We start from the raw sequence: 18,392 nt of genomic DNA, 5'->3' as shown, positions 1-18,392 counted from the left end.
AATTTATGTGCTAAATTTTAAATTAGTTTTTGAAAACCTTTCGAAAATAAATCTCTATATACAGATGCTCCCGCTATAAAAAACGTAAAGTAAAGGGCAAAGTCGGTCCACCATGCCAGTACCCCGATGACGCAGTAAAGCATTTGTTAAAATGGGGCCTTGCCTGAGCGCCCTAAGTTCGCATATTAGTGACTAGATACACTTTAGTCATTCATTCATCGACATATGCTGTTCCACCTTAGATTTGGGAGATTTGTGTATAGTTTTCTCCCTTAGCTACTAGCCACACCCTTAGCAGACACATGACCTTACTGAGAGGCGTGCTCCCGTGTAGCTGTTGCTATAAAAAACGGAAAATAAAGGGGAAAGTCGGTCCTCCAAGCCAGTGCCCCGGTGACGCAATGAAGCACTTGTTAAAATTCTGTAAGTTCGCATATTAGTGACTAGACACACTCTAGTCATGCATCCATCGGCATATGCTGTTCCACCTTAGATTTGGGGAATTTGTGTAGAGTTTTCTCGCTTAGCCCGACTATACTAGCCACACCCTCAGCAGAGATATGACCTTACTGAGAAACGTGTTACCGAGGAGTATTACGTGGATGTTATAGTCGCACTTTCATTAGCCTAGTAGTTATGGCATGGAGGTAATAAAACCACTGTGTTATTCTCTCTACATAGTCTAATGACAACCCACCTACATACAAAATATGTAAATTAAAAGAAAGTACTGTATATTTTATTAAAAATATTTGTACTTATTTTATTTGTAAATTTTTTTGTGCTGATTGGCGAAAAAGGTTTAAATTTTTATAACAAAATAAGGCTTCCACACTTATAGACAGCATACATTAATTAATTAGTAATTATTTTCATATAAAAAATAAAAACAGAGTAATAAGCAATGAACAAAACTATTTAATTTCTTAACAATAGTAAATTAATTAAATGCAGGTGTTGAGAAATGTTTTACATAATGAATTGAAAAATAACATTGCATTTAAATAACTAAAGACCCCCCTTTATTAGATTCAAGTCAATTTCAGATAAGCCAATATATATAATCGCGAATTAAAGAGTTTCCAATAATACTTTAGTTCACTTAATTAGAATTGCAATTGCAATATCTCATATGTAGATACATTTGTATTTAAAATGTTCAACATACTCGAGTTGCTCTGATTATTCATTAATTACTCGTAAATACAATAGCGATAAAGACTGAAAGTGGGCACGCTTACGTATCTATTGAAATTTGAAAGTAATTGGTTTTCCTGCAATAAATTACTTTAAAAATCTACATATTTCTATAATACAATTTAGTATAATTATTATTGACTGGTGTATGGATTATTGTATTTGTTCACATATTTTCAACATTTTAAGTTTATGAAATTTTTGCATATTTTGCGTAATTAATTGCGCTCATACGGGTACCACAGATGCGGAATGAATGGAGTTGCATAAACCGATTCCGTCATGGTAGTGTGAGCTGTAAAAATTTACTCATTTGCATACATAATTTTATATTTAATTTTATTTCAAAATATTTGTTTTTATTTAATTTAAAATTAATATTTAATATGAAGCATTTGTTTTGTATGAGTACATAAAATCGTATGTACCCATTATGTACATACGAGTGGTATTTATTTTTATACAATAATTTTGATTAATTACTTGTAACGTTGTATTTTATTTAAAAATAATTTACAATATTATATTTTTAAATATAAAAAGAGTTACAGAAACATAGTTCAATTCTAACATCACAAAATTAATAAAATTCCGTAATACCCTTAAGAGTTTTAAGAAGAATTACTATTCCATACTCCATTAGGAACTTAAAGACTTAAGAAAAGTTTTCCACAAGTTTCTGTTTCATGCTATTTGCCTTAATTCGTTAAACGATTTACCAATTTTATGATACACTGCTTTCCTTCAGGTCATTCTAGGTCTACCGTTGCGTCACACTAGTAGAGGTTTCAGGTTAACGCGATGTCCGTGTTGTCATCATAAGATTTACGTAATATATACCCTCTCCATCCATATTTTCACTTTTGTATATACATTTATTTGGCCTGTGAGCCTCTATAACCATTCGTTTGTTATCGTTCTGGGCCACCATACATATCTGTAGTATATTTCACAGACAGTGATTTATTAACGTTTGTAGCTTGGTTTTATTTTCAGCAGTCATGAGACAGGTCCCAGAATCATAGAGCAGAATGAACAACACACACGTATCAAACATTTTTATTTTTGTGTCTGTGGGGGGATTACTGACGCGCCATATGATTTACAGTCTATCGAATAATACAGGCGCTTTTTGTATCCGGGAGAAGAGTAAGAATAAATAAAGTTTCTTAGTTTCTTCGTTTTCGTTTCTAGCGAATGTGACATTATTTTGTGAGAAAACTATCCTAAAAATGATAGAAAAACGATTATAATACAAATAATGTCGTATATTTGGTACTACTTGAATGGTACTACTGGTACTACTTAAATGTACTATAAGTATCGAATATACTTTTTTTTCATGAAGAAATCAATCACATATTCGAAATATTCCTGAAGAAACTCAAAAACCCATTACTTAATCGTTTTGGTTCTTATGATTCCGAAAGTTATGTATATGGATAATTTCGTCATCCAGTGTAGACGTTTAGCCACTATAGACGCTGATTTAAAGTTTGATTTCAGTTAAATATAGAGTAAGCTATTTTTAAAATTTTAAGTATTTTAAAATTAATGAATTTAGAAGAAATTGAAAGCTAATATACGTTAAAGTTAATATATAGATTTTCAGGGAAACAAAAATTTTTGACATATAATTGTTTTATAACAACAAGCGGGTCGCTACTTGCTACTTGTATTAAAGGAAATATTAAGGTATTGCGTTTCTGATTTCACCGGAAAATAAACATTACCGACTAAGAATAGTTTTCTAATAACACAGAACCCGAAAAAATCAATATGAGAATTGTATTCCTAAATGCTAATCACATCTCTCTAATCATATCTCTAGTTAGTTTCGTTAAGCATTCAGCGGTGTTTACATAGTACTTAGTGCTAGCCTGTCTAATCTATTCGTGAAGTATTGGTAGATATTCTGCTAGTATGTATTTTTTTATTTTTTATTTATTTTTTATTTTTTTATGTTAAATATTTATTCATTTTAAAATTTTATTTTTACAGTTCCTTAATGTAAATCTTAAATAAATATATACATAAATAAATATTAGCAAAATAGCGACTGTCGTCCATCGACTTATAGTATAATTAATAATTTGTTTAATTTATTTTATTTTAATTATTTTATTTTTTATTTTATTAATTATTTTTTTATTCTGCTGTGATGAGGAAGAGTCGTCTATGGAACATCTGATCGTCAACTGTGATGCACTGGGCCACAGAAGAAACAAAATTTTAGTTACATACCAAATAGAGGATGAACACCTTTTAAAATTCCCTCCGAATGAGCTGGTTCAATTCCTCGAGTTACTAAATATTCAAATACAAAGGGCTGCACAATAGATCAAACTGGTCGCAGTGCATAGCGACCTTAGCCTAACCCGATACCCCTAAATACCATACCATATTATTTTATTCTGCTACTATTATAGTAGTACATTTTTTAGATTTAAGTAGATGAATAGGTAAAAGGGTTTGGATTTCATATAAATTGAAACAAATTTGTTGTAAGCTAAAAGTTTAAAATACTTAAAGACAACATTTGGTAACGAAGTAGATCAATTTCTTCAATGCTATATCTATCTATATAAAACCGGGAATTTGAATTATTGAAACTACAAATTTATCAACATAAATTAAAAATAAAAACAATTTTACAAAATAACATATAACGTTTTCTCTTGATTATCTCACAAATTTATAAAAAATTGGCTAAAGAAATTTTTGTGAACAAAATCAAGTTACATTTTATATTCTTATCACGCTCTTGGGCTAAATAACGTAGAAATTATGCCCACACAAATATTATTAAAAATAATTTATTCAAAGAAAAGCAAAAAGACATCACATAAATTTCAACATGTGACATCATCTCAGTCGTTAAGATATGTTACCAAAGGAAATAACTAATAATATTAACGAGTGTAATCATACGGACGGATACGCGTGAGAAAGGCAACTGAGACTATGGTCACCTACAAAACTAGAACGATTTGCCTAAAGCGAAATTCTGAGCAAATAATTCTAGATAAATAATTTAAAATCACATGAATATTCAATTAAAAAGTAATTTAAAAAATTGCAAAAATTAATTGGGAATAATTTAGCAATCGCGGTAGCGGTTGGAAGGCCGTTGACTACGATTGTCACAATAGTTGACACGGTTGATGTAATAACTTAAACCAGAACTGCGTATGAGTTTAAGTTTATTTTACTTGAAAATGTGTTAAGATCTAAAAATATTATGAAAACAAAAGCAAAAACATAATTTAATGGTTTTATTGTCACAAAAATAATTATTATTAAGTAAATGAGAAATACGCTTTTTAGCATTTAAAACTCGTTAAGCTGATTAAAACACCTACAATTGTTTTTGTCGAGTGCCATTTTACGGAAGAGGTTAAAGCTTTTCTTATCTGTGCTGTCTACTAATGATTATGAACCGTCGTAGTTCTAATTTAAGACCGTAAAGTCAGTGAATAGAATTGTGACATGTGTTTATACAAATTTCTTAATTAGTAATGTTTACTAATTTAATTAGTAATATTTAGTTATATTAATTAATAAATTAAGTTATATGCAAAATTAGCATTCATATACCTTCTGCTCAAAAAGTACTCGGATTTTGTAAATAAAACACACAAAATATGCTCCTTCTGAAGCGATACACATATGCCAACGCTTAACCCAATCTGCCATACACTTTTCGTAGGCCCGTGAGGGTATGGCTTTTAGTTCCTTCAGCGAATTCTCTTTTACCGATTGTATCGACTTAAAACGCTTACCACGTAGGGGCAGTTTGAGTTTCGGGAACAGGAAAAAATCTCATGGATCCAGATCTGGCGAATATGGTGCCTGAACGATGACAGTGGTGCCATGTTTGGTCAAAAAATCGCGTACAACAAGAATTTTCCATAGTAAAAATTGCTAAATGCACTTGAGGTAGTCTCACATTAACAGCTGCTGTAAACAAACTAATTGACAGATGGCGCTCAAATTTGCACCATATGTCAAGAAAGGGTGCACCAACATAACAAAAAATTTTTGAAAAAGGTCTATTATTTAAGGAGTTGTTAACAAACAATAAAATCCAAATAACAACAAAATTTTTGAGCATATTCATATACCATTCTTTTTGATTTTTTTGTGACAAAGTTTTGAATATGCTGGCGCTACATTACATTTTTAAAACTTAATGTACTATACTTCTGAGGATTGATCAACAATAAATGATATCATTCGGGTATTTGATTAAACATGTCATCATGTTATACTATCATAACATCATGTAATATTATATATCATCATGCATTAATTATATAGCATATCTTATGTTAAAGTATGTAAAGAAATATAGCGTCCTGTATCCATAAATCTATTAAATGGTTTTATTAGGGGCACTATTTGTTGCAATAAAAAAGCCCTTATGGTACTATATGCATTGGTGGTGAAGTTAAAAATACAAAAACTTAATATATTTATTTAAAATATATTACTATATATTGAAAGTAATAGATATTCAATTCCGTTAATAAAGGAATTTCAAAAACTTGCAGACGTTGAATTTTTTAATATGTTGCATTCAGTTGGAAAATGAATTGGTCTCAACATGCCATTTAAATTATAACAGGATGAAAACCTATGATTTTTGAGTCATCATTGTACCAGGCATATTTTAAACGCTAAATGACATAATTTCTACTAAGATACCGGTGATACAATGTGCATGTAGAGAAATACTGGCAATTACAATAAACAATATTTAGCTAAGCTAAAAAGACAAAGCATATATAGCCTACATTGTCAAAGAGAAAAATGTGCCTTTGCAAAAGAAGATATTTAACATCTTCGACATAGAATGGGTCAAAACAAAATGTACTAAACCAACTACAAACTACTTAAAAACAGTCGTAGAAATGCCACGATCTAAGTATGTAAGAGAAATGGAAATATTCACTTGAAAGAACAACTATTTCAATAGGTTTGCAACTATATTCCCTAAAAGGGCAACAGCACTGAAGCTGTTACTAAGAAAAACTGAACAATTTGAATGGGTCTCATCCTAAGAATATGTTTTCTGTTCCTAGAATGCACTGGAAGTTAGTATCAACGCGAGATGTATACAGCATATCCTTTTATACTATATGATAAACAAATTATGAAATATTTTATTTAGTTTATTTTATTTTGAAATGACTAGAATCATCTAAGGACGACTAATCCTTATCACATTGATAATAATTGTATACAAAAATACGTTAAAACAAATAAAAATATATTTAAAAAAGTATTGTGAGAAGTCTTGGAAAAAACCCTAAAAATATTATTTCTTACATAAACAAATAATTAAATTAAATATATAGTATTTTCTAAACAATGAAACAAAGATAATTGTTATCTACAAAAGTGTTAAAACCAGGCATGTCAAAAACTTTATTTCGTAATAGAGTATATACACACAAATAAACTTACTTAGTTGCTGAACTTTTTATAAAATTTTTGTCATAAATTATTAACAGTCTTTACATATTAGTAATAATATTTAACAAAATATCTGTAACTAATTTTTCTTAATAGCTAATTTCAACCTTTCAAATGTCAAATTAATTTTAAATAACAGACATTACTTTTTACAACAAATTTTTATTTATGCTGATTAGTATGGGAATCACATATGACCCAAATTGAATACTATAGTATTCAATAATAGTTCGAAGATAATCAGTAACGTTTTTAGAACTTTAAGTTTACAAGAAAAAATTCCGCTAAGAACCGCTAGAACTAGAATTGAAGGAGACATGAGAAACATCACACACCGAATACCTTATAAATTACACTAAATATTTTATCGATCAATTGGAATTTCTATCGTTATGTGGAATGAATAATAATAGATAGATTGTTTTTTGTTGGATTTCCATATTTGAAATTTCTGAAAAAATATGTTCTGCAGAATAATATATTTTTCTATGTGAAAAATATTGATATTTACATTTAATTATTGATAGGAGCTTTAAAAAATAAAATTAATTAATTTTAAAGTTGAAAAGAAGGAAGAGGATTAAAAGATTATTCTCAAATTGGACTCATATTGCGTTTTATTACCACGGATGTTATTCCATGAATAATTAATATCTCTTAAATCGCATTTCACTTTTCTTCTTAAAGACATGGCTGACGCACCAGGGCGCCTAGAAATTTGCGAATTCTACCTTAGTGATCGTTAAGCAATATTGCTATTTGGTTTCCTAAAAGTCTTCCTGTACCAAGCCCCACATGAATTAATGTTCAATCACATAAAAAAAGTGAATAGCATGCCACCTTCAATGAAAAGCGTAAATTTTAAGTTGAAGAGTTCACTACATAACATAAAAATATTTATTAAATCAATACATTTTAATAAACCTAAATTAAAAAAATTAAATTCTATAGTAAATATTCTCTATATAAAAGATGTTTCTCAGCAAAATAATGCAAATTGGGGAGATCATTAAACTGAATAACCATCAGTTGAACATACGCTGTCAATATGCTCTATATGTTATATCGAAGATTTACTTAGGCCTATTGGCCCATTGTGCTACGGTAGATGGGAAAAACTCGGTGTTTAATACCAGCTAGAACCTTTGACAAAGCTTAAGATGCTATTCAGTGGTAAAGTTGCTCAAGATTCTCAAGAAAAGGGTTCCCAAAAGTGTTGAGTCGCCGCTGTGCATGAGCTGAGCCGTACAATATACTCTATAGAACTAGTGAATATGTTCTTTTACATTACCATGTCATTATAAGTATGCATTTCGATTTTGGTATGCTCGAAGTGCTTTAAATGCACTTTAATATATCACCTTAAAAATGCATTACAAGGGGTGGGCTTAGTAAAAGCGGAGTAAAATCCTTGCGTTCATAAAAAGATGGGAGTGCTTGCTCTTTTAAGTAAAGCTTTGCACACAACCAGATCGGCAAGGAAAACGCTGCGCTTCATTACAGCATCAATTGAAGTGCATTAGTTAATAATATGGGTCTTCACATTATGATTTTCTATCGTGTTATTTATTACCTTCTATCCATTCTTTTAAACTATAATTTCAATGTCAATGAATTTAAGTCTCTCTTTAAAATATAATCCATATTAATGCATTTGAGTTTTACATATCTTATTAAGATTACTCCGTCGTTTAATATGTAAGTTTAAGGTGATAAAAATAACTCAAATATATTATTGCTTAATTATAAAATAATAATTTTTATGCTTAAGTCACTTGATTGAGTTTGAGTTACCAAAAACTGCTTTAGAGCGGTTTTATAGTGCAACTCATTTAATAACAATTACTATATTAATAGTTTCTATAACCTGAAAATGCAACTTAAGCAACTTTACCGGCACAGATAAGCCACAATTAGTTTTTTGTTTCTCAACTAAGCCATAATGTGTTTTTCATGGTAAATCATAATAATTTCAAATACTGGAACACAATTACATTGACTTCTGACATTTTTTTTAATAGGAATAATAAAAATAAAAACAAAAAAAATAATATCAAGCTGTCTCTGAAATATCAATTAAATGACTTCCAAGACTCCCAAGAGCGTTTGCACAGCAGTGCGAAATGCTTGGCATTTTCACTTGCTGTATATATCGAGTCACATTGCATGGAATATTAAATAAATTAAGTTAAGGAACTAAACTTGCTTGGAACTTAACTACACCCATAAGTTAGAAAAATTCAATGGAAATGTGCTGCAATGGTGAACGAGAGCGTGTTTTACCAACCTTAGGATTTCTGTGCTCATGACTAGTCGAACGCCGAGATGAAGTGACAGTTGGCATTTACGGCTTAGCATATCGTAAAGTTTAACTTGTTGCGATCGAATGCTGAGCACGATTGAAATTCTTTTGGCAGTGATTTTCTAATTTTAGCATCGATCATCATACAGCGATAACAGTAGCGTATTCAAATAAACAGAATTGGATATGTATTTTGTTAATATACTTCTTATTAAGTGAAGTGAAAGATTATAATTAAATATCTGCATCTTCCTATATTAAAAACTTTTCTCTTCCTTCTCCTATAACTCCTGTAATAGTCCATCTTTCAATAATCCATACTATGTTCCATTTGACAATTCTGTGAGCAGCTCATATCTCGTCTGCAGTGATGTTGCGTTTTAAAAATGCATCATTCTCTTTTGGTGTGAGAGGCAAATCAAAAAATGTAGAAGTTTCTATCTACAAAAACATGAAGAACCCATATTTCGTGTTTTGGGTTTCAACCAAGGTTTTTAATCATTAATAGTCGAATTCGATTAATTTAAACTCTTAGCAATAGCCATGAGTTGTTACCAGCCAGTTTGCATCAATTAATGTTTTTACTACTTATTTAATATTTTGAGTGTCTTCAACAACTGGTTCCAAATTTTGATAATCAGTTTTGGCATTAGCGTTCTGTCAATATATCTTCCCAATAGGTATATCGCATTATTATTTTATTGCGTTTTAATTGTTATTAATGGAGATGAGTGAGGTCAATCACATCACAAACTACTCTATATGATTTGCTTCACATACTCCAGCACCCTATCGCTATTGAGTCACTTGGCTTAGTACCCTATTGTGTCTCTCATTTGAATCTATTCAATGTTACCTGTGAGGGGACATTACATAAATTCGAGTTTACAGTCTGGTTTGTGCCCCTTTTTATGTCCCTATTGTCTGATATATTTTATGGCATAGCTCTGCGTTACTTGTAGTCCAGTATACCATATTCTCAAAAAGCGTTTTAGATATATTTTATATATCTATGGGAATATATTATTAGAGAAGTAGTAAACTACAACAAATTACTTCCCGTCTTCGGAGTTAGAAGTTCAGATATTGTTCATCTCAAATGCGGTTCTCAACACCCTGGTATCGCGAACCGCAACTGAACTGCATTTATATGAAAAATTATTATTTGTTTTAAAAACTGCACTTTATTATATTTTATCTGCAGAAATTATTGTGACAATTTTTTTGTTTACCTTTTCTAATTTGTTTTCCAGATATTTTTTAATGTCTGTTTTTGGGCCTCAAAATGATTGTATACAAAATAATGGACAATGTAAGCACGTATTTTTTCAGAGGTTCCACTCATCATTGTTATTAGTTGAAATATGCTGAGGCACATGTTTATGTACTGTTGATTGTTTAAATAACTCTGTGGCATGTTTTTGTTAAGCAAACCGCAAAAAGTTGCATCTTCGTGCAATCCGCACATCCAACGTGCCACCACAAAATGTCACAAGCGAACAAGTTGAACTTTTGTTCATCGCGTTCGAAACGATCTTCTGAAGGTTAACAACTTGGTTTTACGGTTTAGACATTCTCTCTTACTTTTCTATTTATTTGTGTTGTGGTTCAGAAATGCATATAAGATTTCGAAATTAGTTAATTAAAGATAATTTTAATTGAATGAACTATTCATTAAACAACAATATATATTTCTTAATTCCGAGTTAAAGGAAAATCTGAGTTGAGTGTCATAACAAGCAATTAAAATTAATAAATTTTTATCTATAAGTTAAATAAAGTATATAAACAATATATATATATATATATATGTTTTCTTTAAAAGATGGAAAATGAAAAATTTTAAACACAAGATTCGTAGCACGAGTAAAAGTGCAAGAACAATACTATAGGGAGGATAAGATAAGGATGATATATTGGGTGATCTGAAAATCCATAAAAGTTTTAAAGTATCCTAAAAAAAAACCAAGAAATATATAGACAGAAATGGAAAATAGCATTAACAATAGATTAATTCCGAAAACTTACATATTTTTTAATCAATTTGAATAACACAATTCAATATATCGAATGGAAAATGAAATGGAAAAATCGGCTTTTAAGTTGTGAAAATGATTTTATTATTCAAAGATCTAGCAGCCCAGTTCCTAATTCTTAGTTAACTTTAAAATAAATAAATAAATTTTTTAAATATACTCTCCCACAATTTGAATGAACTTATTTCAACGATCTTTCGTTTGGCCAATCCGATATCTGTAGTGTTTTTCAGGAAGCTTTAAAAAATCCTGATTTCAACTTCCAATATAAGATATTCTGGCATTCCAGAAGCTTAGCAAATCTTAATAACTCATTTCAATCCATTATGAGATATTAACATATTCGCAGAACGGATTGAAAAAAAAGGATTTGTAATTGGTACTCAAAAGTCAAACTTTTCAAAAAGTTTTATGGCAAGAGTTACTTTATCTTGCCTTATAATCTCTCTCAATTTTAAAATGATTATTCCAATGATCTTACAATTTATTGACACCGTCTCTGAGGAGGTTTTCAAGAAGGTCAGCAAAATACGTTACTACAGCAGTTATTATGACTTAGTTGAATTTAAAGAGTTTTCCATGAAAGAATTTCTCGAGGTGTGCAATAGAGCAAGAAGTCAAAGACCGCTAAATCTAACAAAAGACTACTTATTTTAACAATTTAAACTTTTGCTTCTGTAAAGGAACCAATAGATTTAATTCTAATTCACACGGACGTTTTTGACGACAGATATATTATAAAATTTTTTAATTTAATATTAATTTAATTTTAATTTCTTATATAAATATATAATTACTTTCTATAAAGTTAACATTCTAACACAGTAGCATACCAACTGATAGTTAATACTAATTCCATGAGAGAATTTACATATATTTTGAAGTGTTTTCAATTTAAATCTTAGGTGTAGAGTAGGTGAATTTGTAAGTACCAGAATTTGGAATTATATGGGGTCTTCAATTCATCGATAGATAGCGTGCTGTTAGATTATGTATATATGGACAGCGAAGAAAAACTCTTCCCCGGAGGGAAACAGATTCTCCGTAGACTCTGGTTGAGTAAATCTATATTGATTTACGCAAGCAGAGTAGAGGTAACAAACCTCATTCAGATATAAAACTGTTGAAGATTTGAGTGTCTATAAGAAACATTTTACTCTTGATAATTTTTTTTAACTGAATGAAAGAAAGCATTGTTCTGATTAAAAATAATTTCTTTCTTTTATAATAATAATTTTATAACTTCTTACCCTCTGATAGGTAGACTTGGTAGACCCAAGTAGTTAAAAATTTCTACGACCAGTTTAAAACAAACCAGCCCACTTATATACTATTGCTTCTAATAATAATATTTACCTTTAGTATATTAATTTCTAATCACTTTGATTTAAACAAATTCTAGAGGAAGCCCGTATTTCCCAATGTGCCAGATTTTTACTGACTTAATTCTTCTTCTTCACTCTGCTGCTACGCTACCATTTCTTTGTAGCACCTTAAAACTGAACAATTATTTTACGAGAACAAACATACAGGCGGATATCTCCAACTACAGACAGACAAATAGGCGAAAATCACTAAATACATAGGTTCGATTATAAATATATTTTCTATATATAGTTACAAGGTATTGGAATATATTTTCTTGAGTTTCAAAGTTTTTGTGAATTGTTATATATATTTAACATATTGTAAAATAATATACTTAATAATTAATTGCCCATATAAGTTTTTTAAAGAATTATTAAAAAAAAATGTACTACTAAATTCATTATTTTACATAGAGATTCTCTTAACAAATAAAGGAGAAAATAAATATTAATATGATGATTATAAAAACAAATAATAATTTATAATTAATAATTTGTTATTTTAATAAATTAAAAAACCATTTTAAAAATTTAAATTAATTATTGAAAAAACATAAAACAATAATAAACATATTCTTAAAAATAATTGTAAAAATAAAATTTTTATTAATAATTATTTTTTATTTATTATTTACAAAATAATTTATTTTGTAGTAAATGATTTAATAATTATAAATAAAATAATTAATTTAACATTATATACTTATAATTAATTATGTGTTTTATTGGTTATATCAAATTTTATAGTTTTTATGTAATAAATATGCATATATCACTACGTTTACGCGAGCCTTAAAAGTTGTTTTAAGGCTCTTAAAATCGATTTTAAGATCGCGTAAACACCCTAAATTGAATTTTGCTTAAAAGCACTTTTAGCTTACTAAAAGTAGTTTAACATCACTTTTAGTAAGAAATGTCACTTTTACGCTTTGCGTAAACACCTTAAAAGCAGTTTAAGGTTTGAATTGTCAGCTGTTAACAGTAAATAGGTACAAATAATTTGAATTTTATTACAAATAACACTAACCAAATAACTAAAAATATGGAGAAAAGGGAAATGAAAAGAAAAAATTGGATGAAAGAGGAGGAAGAATGTTTAATTAAAATATTTGCAGAAAAACAAATAATTAAATTGTTAGACGGCAAAAAATATAGAAAGGACACAATTTATGAAATTGTTCGCCAAGAACTGGAAATCAGTGGCTGGTACAGAAGTGTACAGCAAATTAAACAAAAGTGGCAGGTATTAAAGAGACAATACTCTGAAATAAAAAAACATAACAATTGTAGTGGTAACAGTTGCATGGAATACCATCCATTGATGTGCGAAATCCTTGACTCAAGACCATCATCAATTCTTGAAAATAACGGGTGCGATACTCTTGATATTGAACACTTAAATGGTAATTTATCATAGAAGTAAATATATTGTTACCGAACTTTAATTTCTTTAATTGTAGGCGAATGGAATGAAGAATATTTGAATGACAACACAGATGAGCACAATTCAGACTTTGATTTGCCTTCGACATCCGCATTTTCGAACTCGCAGAATAACGTAGATGAAACGAATTGGGAGTTAGGAATAGATGACTTGCCTTCGACGTCAACTTCATCAAATACCACCACAACGCAAATTCGACTAGATCGATCGAAGGGCAGAGGAAGTTACGCAAAGGCATTGTCCAGCTTTCATGAAAGTTGGTCTCGCGAATGCAAAATTATGATTAGCCGCCAAGAAAAATTCTTTAGCGAGGAAGCGGAAAAACAGCGTGAATGGGAAACGAAAATGCTGGAAGAGCAGCGTAAGCACAATGAAAATTTGGTGCGTAGTAGCAATGAGACAATTGAAAGTGCTATCAGAGGTCTAATTGCATCGCAGAATTTAAATTAATTAAAATTATTTATTTTTTATTCTATATTTGAAAATCTTTTTATTTTTTATTCTCTAAAAATTGAAAAAATATTTCAATTTAATATTAAATTTATTATTTTCAATTATTTAAATTTATTATTAAACATAAATTGTTATAAATATATTATATTATATATATTATATTGTTAGTTATAAATAAACGTATAAATTAATTAATTAAAAATTGGTTTTTTCTACATTATTTTTTTAATTGCTTCTATGTAGAAGTGGATATTTTCTCGCCAAGTGCGCGCATATATGATCTCGCATAAGATGTCCGGACGACGAATTTTGTCGATTGTACATCTGTTCAGGTTGGGGATATTCACTTTCACCGTGGATTCTTTCTACATCCCATGAGGAATTATAACGTTGTTTAGATATCTCCACAAAATTGTGAAGAATTCCGCACGCTATTATCACATGCGGCATATTGTAAACATCTAGGTCGCTCTTCTTATAAAGTATTCTCCATCTTCCTTTCAAGCGACCAAATGCTTGCTCCACAACAATTCGTGCTTGATTCAAATATAAGTTGAAGGATGTCTCTTCAACAGTTAACTCGTCCCTATAATTTTTCATAATCCAGTTACAAAGCGGATAAGCTGCATCACCAATAATATAATAAGGAAGTTTAAAAAGCATAGCTTCATTTGAGGCGTTGTAAATTCCGTCGATTTCACTATGGCTTTCAGGAATTAATGTATTATGGTTTTTGTATAGAGAACTGCCCCTAAGCACTGATGCATCGTGTGCACAGCCAGGATTTTGTGCTGTGATATTTTTAAATAAATATTGATCATCCACAATAGCTTGCACTGCAATGGAACTATAACCCTTTCTGTTACGAAAGTCTGCAGCACCGTCTTTTGGGGGTTTAATTGGCACATGAGTGCCGTCTATAACACCAATAATATTTGACAGTTTAAATTTTTGTTCAAATCTCGAGGCTATGCGTTCACATTCTAATGCATTTGGCCAGGATAATATTTTGCCGACTTGATTTTCAATTAAAACTTTACAGAAACTGTGAACACATAAGCAAACAGTACTTTTTGATACTCCAAATCCCTTTGCAATTACACGGTATTCAGCACAAGAGGCAAGTTTGTAAACTGCAATAGCTATTTTCTTTTCAACAGACAACCCTTCAACGAAAGTATTTTCTGCTGGTGCCATTTTATCCTTAAGCAAATCTACAAGCCTGAAAAATATTTGTCGATTCATTCGAAAATCAGCAATCCATTGTTCATCGTCATAGAACTGCAGAACTTCAACATCCCACCACTCCGAACTTCTCTTCCTTTTGTTAAAAGTTCTTATTCGTGGTGGAAGCTAAAAACAAAAATGCATTCTAAATATTTTATGAAAAACTTTATAAAAACATTTACATTCATTAAAGCCTCATTAGCGGAACGTATTGCCATTTTATTAAAGAGCTGCAATCGCATTTCTCGTAATTTTGTAAATTTTTTACGGAATGATTTTAAAATCAGCATTGTTGCTTTATTATTATTTTCTACAATTTTGGTTATAATATCTTTTTTTTGCAATAAAAGTAAAACAATTTGTAATTTTACCATATTCATTTTTAAAATGTTTAAAATCAACATTTATGTTTGCTGTTAAACAGCTGATTGATTGACAGTTACCTTAAAAGTGCTTTTAATTCTTGTGCGTAAACGCTCTAAGAACAAATTTTAAAATCAGTTTTAAAAGTGATTTTAAGACTCGCGTAAACGTAGTGTATATATTACTTTGTTATTAGCTTTAATAATTTTTGGTTTGGTTTGTTAATATTCACCATATTTATACCACTATACCACTTCACCACATTATATTTTAACCATAGTTGCTTAAGAATGTTTTTAGGCACCCGAATAAAAATGGCTAAATGGGCAAGTGAGCTAACGCTTGGCGTTGAAGAATAGAATTTCTCCAGCAGGCGTTGGTTCGATGCTCGGTGTGGTCGAATTTGGTTTCAACAATTTTTAAATCAATATAGTAAAATTAAATAAAAAAAAATTCCCCCTTCTTGGTTTGGCAAGAGTTTACAAATAAATTTGGATTTTATAAACTCTAATCAAAGAAGGCAGAGAAAATCGTTCGCTTCTGCCTACCTATAATTAACCGAACTAATGGATGATTGTAGGTCCGCGAAAGCATAGTAGCGAGTACAGTTTTTTCTTTTATTTTAAGTGATAAAAAATTGTATATAAAAAAATATTTTTGTATATATATAATTTGCTATTTTATTATTTTAACAACAGTTAAAAAACACAATTAATATTTAATAATCAATCTTTTAAAATTATTTCTTATAAGAGAGAGTTTATATTTTTTTTATCAGTTTAATTATATATTAAACAGTTCTTTATTAAAATTATGAAATAATTTCAAATTATGTTTGAAATTAAATTTAATAAAGAATTAATTCATAAATTTAATTTATTTTTATTTTATTAATTAATTTGATGAATCTTTTTGAACAAATTTAACAAATCAGAAAATTAATTCCATATAATCTGAGGAAGTATATTCCTTTATCTGTTTAATTTTATATTAAAAAGGATTATATTAAAATTGTAAAATAATTTAATTACTTCAAATTTAATAAAGGTATAATTTATTAGTTTAATTAAATTTTACTTTATTAATCAATTTGATAAATCTTTTAGAAAATTTTACCTAATCAGAAAATTAGTTTCATATGATCTAGGAGAATATATTTCTTATTAGCTTAATATAATATTAAAAAGTTTTATATTAAAATTATAAAATAATTTAATTTTTTTAAATTTAAATAAAAATTCATTTATTTATTAATTTATTTTTACTTTATTAATTTAATTGTATTGTAAAAAATTTTTTTAGTTCCATATAATCTGGATATCACTCTTATATGAGTGCTATGAAGCATGCATATAATTAGTATATATATGTAAACATATTTTTATGTATTTATTCAATATTAATGACTGTTTTATTACAAATATGTTTTTTTTCTAAATTGCTAAAATTAACTGAAAACCCTCTCGAAGTAAATTTCTGTCAAGGGGCCTACCAAGGAGCATAACAGGTGTGAAATGTAATATTAGGGGATCTACATAAAGATCTAAACATCAGTACTATTATATGCAAAATTCTAAATTGGAAAGTTCTCATAAAGAAACACTCAAACACTACATAAAAGAGGAAGATTGGCAGATCTTTTCTAAATAGACGACATATAGACATATATCTATACTACATGTTTACACATTAATATATATTATAAAGTCTTATTTATAACTGAATTGCGTTTATTATGTATCACTATGATTGTCAACTAGAATCCATTATCTCAAAGCAAATAAATCAAGCACAATTTGGTCATAATACTTCCCAATGAGAATATCGGTTTTAATCTACAGAAATAGTAGCTACTATTCATTATTATAGGTCAGTGGTTTATAAAATTGCACGTTTCTAGGAAAGATCTAACTTATCGAAATTTCTATTGAACTATTTAGTCGGTATTCGTGTTTTACCACTATTGCATATTAAAAATATATTTAAAATAAATATATTTATTTGACCTTAAATATTTGTTACTTCACATTATTTAACAATCTTTGCAATCAAATGACGGCTTAGAAGTTCAATTAAAAAAATTTGCCAGGTAATTCGCCTTATTTCGGAGTAAAATGTTATGAAGGTGTGATTTGCATTGGAATTTGCAAATAATTTGGTTTTTTTGTTTTAAATATTGTTTTTTTTTTTGCAATATTTGTAAAAATGTTAATTGTTAAAATGTTAAATTAAAACAATCATTTTTATGGTTGCATTATTGGCCATTTCTGCCGCTAGATAAATTACTCGGCGTGGATTATTTAACGTGCCCGTAAAGCTACAAATTGTTGTATAAATTGCAATAATATTTATCTACAAATAAAAAGAAAACAAAAAAATGTTTTAATAATCATAAAGTAAAATATCAAAATACAATGAACAACTCCTCCATGAAGACTTTGAAAAAATTATCGTAAATCGTTTTGATTCCTACGCAGTTGCGTATCTGAAGATTATGTTGCAGCTACACGACATGTTGTTGCTGA

General features: G+C 29.0%; 1 protein-coding gene across 1 annotated transcript; it reads right to left on the bottom strand.

The window, feature by feature from the left end:
* Window positions 1–14,502: 14,502 nt before the first annotated feature.
* On the bottom strand, window positions 14,503–15,722 carry LOC119674387 (protein ALP1-like). Its single transcript, XM_038085524.1, has 2 exons — window positions 15,687–15,722; window positions 14,503–15,630 (listed from the first exon to the last, which is right to left on the bottom strand). The coding sequence occupies exons 1-2, from the start codon at window positions 15,720–15,722 to the stop codon at window positions 14,503–14,505; spliced, it is 1,164 nt and encodes a 387-aa protein (XP_037941452.1).
* Window positions 15,723–18,392: the final 2,670 nt, after the last annotated feature.

The sequence above is a fragment of the Teleopsis dalmanni genome, chromosome 2 (assembly GCF_002237135.1).
Source record: "Teleopsis dalmanni isolate 2A chromosome 2, ASM223713v2, whole genome shotgun sequence".
Taxonomy (NCBI): domain Eukaryota; kingdom Metazoa; phylum Arthropoda; class Insecta; order Diptera; family Diopsidae; genus Teleopsis; species Teleopsis dalmanni.
The sequence above is the reverse complement of the archived record's forward strand: the minus strand, read 5'-3'. Positions and strand labels throughout refer to the sequence as shown.

Bases quoted from the DNA above. Each gene is read 5' to 3' on its own strand.
- LOC119674387 (XM_038085524.1), bottom strand. From the start codon at position 15,722: ATGGCAATACGTTCCGCTAATGAGGCTTTAATGAAT. The intron at 15,631-15,686 runs GTAAATGTTTTT...TTTTGTTTTTAG, and splicing joins CTAATGAGGCTTTAATGAAT to CTTCCACCACGAATAAGAAC.